Source organism: Simochromis diagramma, unplaced genomic scaffold, assembly GCF_900408965.1.
Source record: "Simochromis diagramma unplaced genomic scaffold, fSimDia1.1 OVJJ01000705.1, whole genome shotgun sequence".
Lineage (NCBI taxonomy): Eukaryota > Metazoa > Chordata > Actinopteri > Cichliformes > Cichlidae > Simochromis > Simochromis diagramma.
This window is the reverse complement of record NW_024387448.1, coordinates 4,400,077-4,408,322: the sequence shown is the minus strand read 5'-3', so window position 1 is coordinate 4,408,322 and position 8,246 is coordinate 4,400,077. Positions and strand designations below refer to the sequence as shown.

General features: G+C 39.1%; 1 protein-coding gene across 2 annotated transcripts; it reads left to right on the top strand.

The window, feature by feature from the left end:
* Positions 1 to 1,023: 1,023 nt before the first annotated feature.
* Positions 1,024 to 8,021, top strand: LOC120722730. Of its 2 annotated transcripts, none has more exons than XM_040013837.1 (5): positions 1,024 to 1,167; positions 6,145 to 6,238; positions 6,854 to 7,018; positions 7,111 to 7,242; positions 7,620 to 8,021. In XM_040013837.1, the coding sequence occupies exons 2-5, from the start codon at positions 6,145 to 6,147 to the stop codon at positions 7,751 to 7,753; spliced, it is 525 nt and encodes a 174-aa protein (XP_039869771.1). In that variant the 5' UTR covers positions 1,024 to 1,167; the 3' UTR covers positions 7,754 to 8,021. The 2 variants fall into 2 exon arrangements, with proteins under 2 accessions (XP_039869771.1, XP_039869772.1); XM_040013838.1 differs by lacking the exon at positions 1,024 to 1,167 and adding an exon at positions 5,938 to 6,069.
* Positions 8,022 to 8,246: the final 225 nt, after the last annotated feature.

The window sequence follows — 8,246 nt, the reverse complement described above, 5'->3', positions numbered from 1 at the left end:
AATTCCAAAACTTAGGAGAAAATGTCACTTTTTTTCTTTGTTTGTCTTTTTGATTTCGCTCTGGAAAGTGCATTTAAAATTCTTTATCTACTTAGATGGAACACTAAACAAAGATGGGATAATAATTTATGACAAGATTTCCTTTCTTAGCAAATAACTCTAGCTGTACTTTGACCCATGCTGGCTGGCTTACATTATCAGCCAGCTTTTCCTGCATTTCCCAGACTATAAACTCAGATAGTGTCAGTGAACCAAAGCGTATAATCTTAGGGTTATATAAAACAACATGAGTGAAAGAAACATTCCCGACTAGCTCCCTTGCTTTTTAATAACAACATCTCTGCTTTATTTTCCTTTTTTTAAGTCGAGTTTAACTGAAAAGTGCTTTTTATGTCCCCACCCCCTCATGAAGAACTGTTTAAAATGTTAATACCACCTTAACTGCATTTTGGGTTCTAGGTATTTTGGCAGACTCACACAACTGAGCAGTGTGAGGTTACTATGAAAAGTCTGTCCTTATTTGACCCCTGTCCTCCTGCCTGCACATAGGAGACTGTTGACCAGCTTGTGCACCACATATAACCCCGTAGCAGTTGGTCACAGCTATGAGATTAATGAGGACCTGGTGCCAGCGTGCACTTGTGCATGCATTAGGGGTAAATCGTGGGAACTTTACCCTTTATTTCCCGAAATCTCTGTCTGACTGTTCATATACAAGCACTCATCTCTCATTTTGTACTGTAAAAGATAGCCCACTGTGTGTCCTAATGTAACCTCAACAAATGTGAGCCCAAAGTCTCCACTCTGGCTGAATGTAAGCAGTGAAGAAAGCACATGGAGATGGGTCAGTAACAGAGAAGTAATGTGCCCTTGTATTGCCTTTGTTCTGCAGTCTAAACTCTGCCTTGTTCCCTTCTTTGCTAGTCCTATCACATGCTTTGCTCGATTGTTTACTTGCACTAGTTTGGTCACTCTCAGTCTAAGCTCCCTCCCTCTCTTTCTTTCTACACTCTTCTTTCCATCCAGCCTCTCTCACCCACCCACCAGCTGATTCCTGCTTAGTGTTATGTGGCGATAAGGGCAGAGACGAAACGGGAAAGAAAGCTCTAAAGAGACCTTTTCTCTCAAGATTTGGCTTTTTGCTGCTGCAGCTTTAATTCCGCTACTGTGAGTATCTTTCTTTGCCCGATCCAATAAACAGGCTGTAGTGTTGTTTGGCAAGGAACACTTTAGGAAATAGATGAAATAATAGACGAGTCTCCCTGCTCACACAACCCCAAACAGCAAGGGAGAGGAGGCGGACGTGCAGAAAAGCAACATAGATTGAGCTGAGAGATTTCTAGAAGTGTGTCAAAATGAGCAGCCTAAAAAACCCACACTTTTAATGCAAATTAAAGTAAATCAGCGCTACTGGTTATTTTTGCAGAATAAAAACTGAACTTCAAGATTTGTTGATGCAACTCTATAATTTTTTGTTTGCCAGTGGGTCTTTGAGTCAGTTTTATTCTGCAGAAAGAAAAGGTGTTGTAAAGGCAAAACCGAGTCTCTTATTTCTTTTCAAATATGTGTTTGTAACACAGTTTAAATGTTTCCATTTACCTCTGCCCTTGCAGAAGGTCAGCTCAGACACTTGAACTGACTCATGGCCAATTTCCACCATTTTTACTTGCTGTGTATGGGGGTGGGTGTTGAGTAGTGGTTTGCCAATATGAGTGAGGACCAGTTTAAATTATATACCATTAGAGTGAGGGCATTTTTAGGAAAGTGAGGCACGACCTCACTTTGGCACAGACTTTCAATGCATTATTTGAGTGTTACAATTTGTTTTAGAGTACAGTTTAGAAATGAGAAAAGGCTGGGGTAAGGGGTAAGGATGTAATTGTGATGGTTATGATAAGGGGCTATGGAATGAATTTCCTCTGTGAAAATCCTCAAAAAGATAAATGTGCAAATTGAGGGTGTATGCTGTGCAGACATACTTGGTACATACTTTGTAGGGACTTTGCCACCTAACAGAGATTTAAGAAACATGTAATTCATTGGACAGGTACTTCTAAAAGGTAGTTATTATCTGAAATGAACTAGGCCACTGGTATGGACCCTGCAAATAATACCAGGTAACAGTTTGCTTAGGTAAACTTTAACTATCAAGGATCAGACTTAATTTCTGTCTTAGTGCCTTTCTGTTAAAGCACTGTGCAGAAGTCTTGAGCCACAACTCATTTCTATATATTTTGTTAGCAAAACAGGAAATAGATGTAACGATTTTTGACACATCCAAACACACATGGAAACACAGTAAATAATATTTTTTAAAACTGCATTGGGAGTGTTTTTGGGATGATTTAATTTGTGTCCTGACTTTACTCACATGATTTGCCTTTTCTCCCCATTTCCCTTCCTTAACGATGGCTTCTTGTCAAATACCCTTCCACTGTGACCATTTCTGGCGAGGCTTCAGTAAAAAGTTAGTGGTTCAGCTTAAGGGTAAAAGCTATATTTCGGGTCCTCGTCTGTTTTTTTCAGGGTTTTTTTTTTTATCTTTTCCATCTTTATTTTTTTTTTTAATTTTATCCTTTTTATCATTTCCATTTCTTAAGTAGAATACTTCAGATACTGTTCATCAGATATTGTTTAACTGGGCTTAGGGCTGCTAATTCTACTTCTATCCTCAACTTGTCCAGTTTCCTAAAATCTTTTAAAGGACATGCTGCACACCATGCCGAGCTTCCAGCTAATAACTTTGAGAATCACTTCCCTGAGAATCCCTGTTTGGGTTCGGCAGACAGGGATAAAATCCTATTTATCTATACCTAGGCCTGTCAGACAGTTAAAGGGTTAAGAAACATATATATTTTTGACATAGTGCTAGTACCAAAATGTCTAAAGATACAATTTAAGTTGGCTCTTTGCTAAGCTATTTATGTGTAAAAGGAACACAGGTAGCTCTACTGAACTAGGTACTACTTTATGCTTGAATTAGGGGCAATTGTAGGATCAAACCTTCAGCGAGGCCTCAATCATAATGTCATGCGTACAGTGCCTTCTAATTAATATTCATTATTATTAATAATATTATTATGTGCAATGTTACCATCAAATCTAATTAGTTGGAAGACCTATAGTAGTGTCTAAGAATAATTCAAAATAAATAATCACAGATTTCAATATAACACAATACTTTTAGCCATGAAACCTGAAGCAAAGGCTCAATCGTCTTGACCACAATTTTCCAAAGTAAGTTGAACTATTTAGCAGATGAAAAGCAGATAAATGGACAAACATGAACATGACTTCATTCTCTTAACCACATGCAGTAGAGCAAGTCCACATAATCATCAAGTACCTAAAATAAGACACCTATTTGTACCTGTTGACCTTATATCCATCCATTCTTTTCTTTTTTTCCTGCTTATCCGATTCAGGGTAATGGGGGTAGAGAGGTGGGGTGCACCCTGGACATGTTGCCAGTGTTTCACAGGACTTGACCTTATAACATCTTTGTTTAATAAACAACCCAGAATTTCATGAATGCATCCAGTTAACTTCTTTCAGATAATCTATTATAGCAGATCTATTGACAAGTAATTAAGGATTACAACCTGTTCATCTGGGCAATATAAAAACTCTATTAGCCCAGTTTTAACCTATTTTAAGCAGACACTTTCATTACATTTAAGGAATCTCAACTATCTATTGATCAGACTACTGCTACATAATGTTTGATGTGCACATTGTTATTTAAAAGCTAGCTAGAAATACCATCTCTGCTTTGTTATGTGCAACAGGGAATCAGACGAATCAGGTGAATCTCATTAAGTGCTTTATAAAGGTGGCTTGGAAGAGTGCCAAATCCTCTTTTTGGTAGTCTGGCCACCTCATTATCTTTTGCTTTAGAGTTGCCAGATAATAAACCATAATAAAAAGCACCTTGATGCATGCTCAAACATCCAGTTAAGTAAATCCCAAAAGGCTGATTCTGTTCATCTGGACGTAGCGTTTTCAGTGGGAGAAACGTTTCGCCACTCATCCAAGTGACTTCTTCAGTCTCAGCTGACTGCAGGCTTCCCCAACCTGCAGGTGAACGAGTGACGAAATGTTTCTCCCACTGAAAATGCTACATCCAGAAGAAAAAAAATCAACCTTTTGGGATATAGTAAAAGTACTAACAATAAAGTGTTATTTTGATATTTTATGACATTTTGTATTCCTAGAGATGGTACAGGATAGAATGAAAACAGATTTAACCCTTCTGTGTTCTTGTTGTCATGATGTTACAGTGCAGTCACACAGTCACACAGTCACACAGGTGTTGTTGCTTCAACAGTGTGGCTTGTCATTAATAAATAAGACTTCTGTTGCAGTGGCAAAAAGAAGATGAGGTAATTTCATGACCTAAATCACTGGTGCAGATTTAAAACACACTTTACATGAAATACAGCAAACATTTCAAAGTGTTCTGATAATGTGGGGACATTGCTGTGTCTGTGTATTTTTGCTTTCTAAACAGTGTCAGAAACGTTAGCTAATGTAGGCTAGATCACTAGAGATTATTAGCTAAGTTGGATGTACTTTATTATTTTAGTTAGTTAAAAGGTCTGTCCCTGTTCTGGAAAATTGGGCTTCATTATTTGTTTATGGTACAGCTCTAGTGCCAGGTAACAGCAAGTGAAAATAATGTTGCCTATCAATGGACAGCAGCAGTCTGTATTCAATTTAGATATTGCTATTCATATGTCCAGGTGTATCAACAGGGTGTTTTTTCACTGTCTTTATTGAATAACAGTCATGAGGAATCATGCATAAATACTTACAGAACAATAAAACTGATGTAAAATTGTTTGATGCAGACAAGATAAAGGAATAAAGCTGCATTTAATAATCTACAATACCACTGTTCATCAGGCATGCACAAAGATTTTACATGCTCTTGAAAAGCTTAAACTCTCCTATCATCAATGCACATAGGTCAGAGGGATCATCCATGGCAAGAGAAGTGATTAGTCAGTAGACAGTGATTTCTTATCTGCCAATCTCTGATCTAGAACCTAACATGCTCTGGAGCAGGTTGGGTTTGCACCCTACGTTACTATAGCGATGTTCCCAAGTGAACCACTTTGGTAGTACTGAAAACCCAGTTACCACAGTGATGTTCCCATGTAAGAAGAGAGCCACCCTGGTAGTAGTGGAAACCCAGAGTTAACCCTGAAGTTACCTGGATTTTAGTGTACAATATTCAATACCTGCTGCCACTGACATCCAACCACCGCACTGTGAAACATTCTGTTCTGCTGCTATTAGCATACTGTACTATTGTATCATATATACATATAAATACATTTATTTATATCTAAATTATATTTTTTCTGCCTTGTATAGTGTATAGTTTCTTCTATGTTTGCATAGTATTGTTGTTCTTAGGTATACTGCATCTTTTTATTTATTCCTGCCACGTCCACCACTGCTGCTGTAACAATGTGAATTTCCCATCTCTGGGACTAGTAAAGGCTATCTTATCTTATATGACAATTAATACTGCTTCTTACTATTACTCTAGTATCAGATCTAGAAAATTTTACATGGGGGGGCAAGTCAGTCAACTCAGTGAAGTATGTGAAAATCCCCTATATGTAAATGGACTCAACAAAATATCCACAACAGCGCTTTAAAAATATTTGTTGTTATTATGTCTTCTAAGAAAAACGTTTTTATGTAGGTAGATAGGTTAGTTTAGACAGGTACCCTCGAATGTTAAAAATATTGTGTCGGAAAGGGAGATGAAACTCTTTCTTTTCCAGGTTTTATAGCAGTGATGTTAATACGACATTGCAGAGTAAACATAATTAAGGACACTAATTATGGCCTTATTGTATTAGTGCTGTGCATCGTGGCTCACTGCAGTGACGGTGACACTACACAGTGCAGCGCCTAATTGTATTTATCAATTACACCCGTGTTCACCCTGCTAGCAGCGTTTGTACGGCTCCTGCTGCTGCTGAGTGTTTTCTTCTCTCTAAAGACTCCAGTGTATAACCGTCACTGACCTGTAGCTCAAGTTATACCGCTGAGGTTTGTCTCTAAGGTGTCTATGACTATATGCCGGTAAAGTCATAATGATGTTAATTTACATTTACCTGTTTCTAGATGCTGCGTTTGACTACTGGGCGCGTGGGATGCCTCCTGGCCAGGCGCGCGACAGCTGCCGTGACTACCAGCAGCACGAGGATGGCGAGCAAAGGTGAAGATCGTTCAAAGGGGATTTAGCTCATGGCCGACATGGAATTTATAGGTCCACTATAAATATTTTAATCTTACTTTTATTTAATAGTATAAGTAAAATGGCATCTCTAAAAATTTTTCTGTCTCACAAAAAACGGTAAATACTGACAAGACCTTAAATTTTCAGAGCATAAACTTAAAAAGGACAATTTCAGACATATTAAGCTAACATGGAGATATGAAGTTTCTATCACGGCAGAGATGTGGAATTTGAAAAGTAGGCAAACACAGGTGTAAATTAAGGCTTAAAGTTATTGATAAAAACTGAAGTGTTTACCAACAATTTCATGCTAAAATGGCTGCAGTTTATATTGTTAATATTAGTAATGGCCGAATGGCCACCATAGAAAAGACGTGATCCAAAGGAATTATGGATTTAAGTCAAGTAATGTGATTTGTTAGTGGGGGGTTTCCCATCATGCAGTATACTGAGTTAAACAGCAGATGGCGCTTATGTGCTTTCATAACTACACACTCATATAGACAAGATGGTACCTGGGCTTATCAATGATGGAGTGGGTTGTGAGGGGTGACAAATGTACACTGCTGAATATTTTTGTATCTGTGCCTCCAGAGGTGTCCGAGTCAGTGGACATGTCTCAGCCAATGTACTGGGACCGTGTGGACATCCCACTGCCTGACAAACCCTACAAAGATGTCCTGACTGATGCTGACAAGAGCCTGAAGCAGAAGGAGAAAGGACCCTGGGGTCAGCTGACTAAAGAAGAAAAGATTGCCTGTAGGTTCTTTAGTTTAGCTCATTATGCTCAGTAGAAGGGGGGTGCTGTGTTATTGATGCACTCATCTTACCCCCCTCCTCCCCTGCTGCAGTGTATCGGCTGACGTTCTGCAAGACCTACCCAGAGATGAAGCAGCAGACAGCAGAGTGGAAGACGGTCATTGGGGGCATTTTCTTCTTCCTGGGCTTCACAGGCATAGTGATCTGGTGGCAGAGTGTCTACGGTAAAATCTGACTTTTGTGGTCTGAAAAAGTTAAACAAGTCTCTCTCGCAACTTAACACAAGCAATGCCTGTGTCTGAGAACACCAAACCTTTCTTGTCAACATCACACACTTCAGTGCCATTTTTTTTTTTTTCTCTCAGCAGACTTTCATTAAGGAAATAACTAATAGCATTAAAGATGGCTCTGGCTCTTTTCTAATCTCCCAGTGAGTCAAACCAGCTGGGCCAGAAAGGACCTGAACAGAGCCTGGTACAGCTAGATGAACATCAGGCTTTAATAATGCAACTGTTTAGTTGGCAAGTTTGTTTGGCAAGTTAATTACAGGTGGTACTGGAGTGTGGAGCATCATGTGAGTTGCATTCTTTTGTCCTTGTAGTCTATCCTCCACGTCCCAGGACCTTTGATGACGAATGGAAGTCCCAGCAGCTGAAGAGGATGTTGGACATGAAGATCAACCCCATCCAGGGCATCTCTGCCAAGTGGGACTATGAAAAAGGCCAGTGGAAATAAAGAGGGCTAGGCAGGGGGCTGAGGTAGCACAGTCTGGACCTTTTACCTGAGAGTGTGGCTCAGTTTGACTATAGGAAGCTGCTATTGTTTTTGAATGCTATTACGACTGTCAAAACCACTAGAAAGATGGAGCCTCTCTAGGGAATTGTACTCTGTTACCTCTAGCTTTCCAAACAGTATCTTCCTCTAAAGCCACTTTAGCCTTCAGTCACAGGGATAACTCTGTCCGTCCTGATGTAACAAAATAAAGCTTGGCTCTTGTCTGTCATGTGTCAGGTGTGTTTATTGTGGAGTCCTGTGTACAGTAAGTACTTAACTGTGCCATTAACACTTAAGAATATTTACCTCCACCAAGGAGGTTATGGGATATGAATAGATTCTTAAAGGTATGGACTGATTTCAGTTTTTGCCAGCAGTGGAAATCATTTTAAAAAGGAAATGACTTTAAGTTAATCTGGGTCCAGTAATTGTTTTAAAGGATTGTTTTTATTGT

Bases quoted from the DNA above. Each gene is read 5' to 3' on its own strand.
- LOC120722730 (XM_040013837.1), top strand. From the start codon at position 6,145: ATGCTGCGTTTGACTACTGGGCGCGTGGGATGCCTCCTGGCCAGGCGC. The intron at 6,239-6,853 runs GTGAAGATCGTT...CTGTGCCTCCAG, and splicing joins CACGAGGATGGCGAGCAAAG to AGGTGTCCGAGTCAGTGGAC. The intron at 7,243-7,619 runs GTAAAATCTGAC...TTGTCCTTGTAG, and splicing joins CTGGTGGCAGAGTGTCTACG to TCTATCCTCCACGTCCCAGG.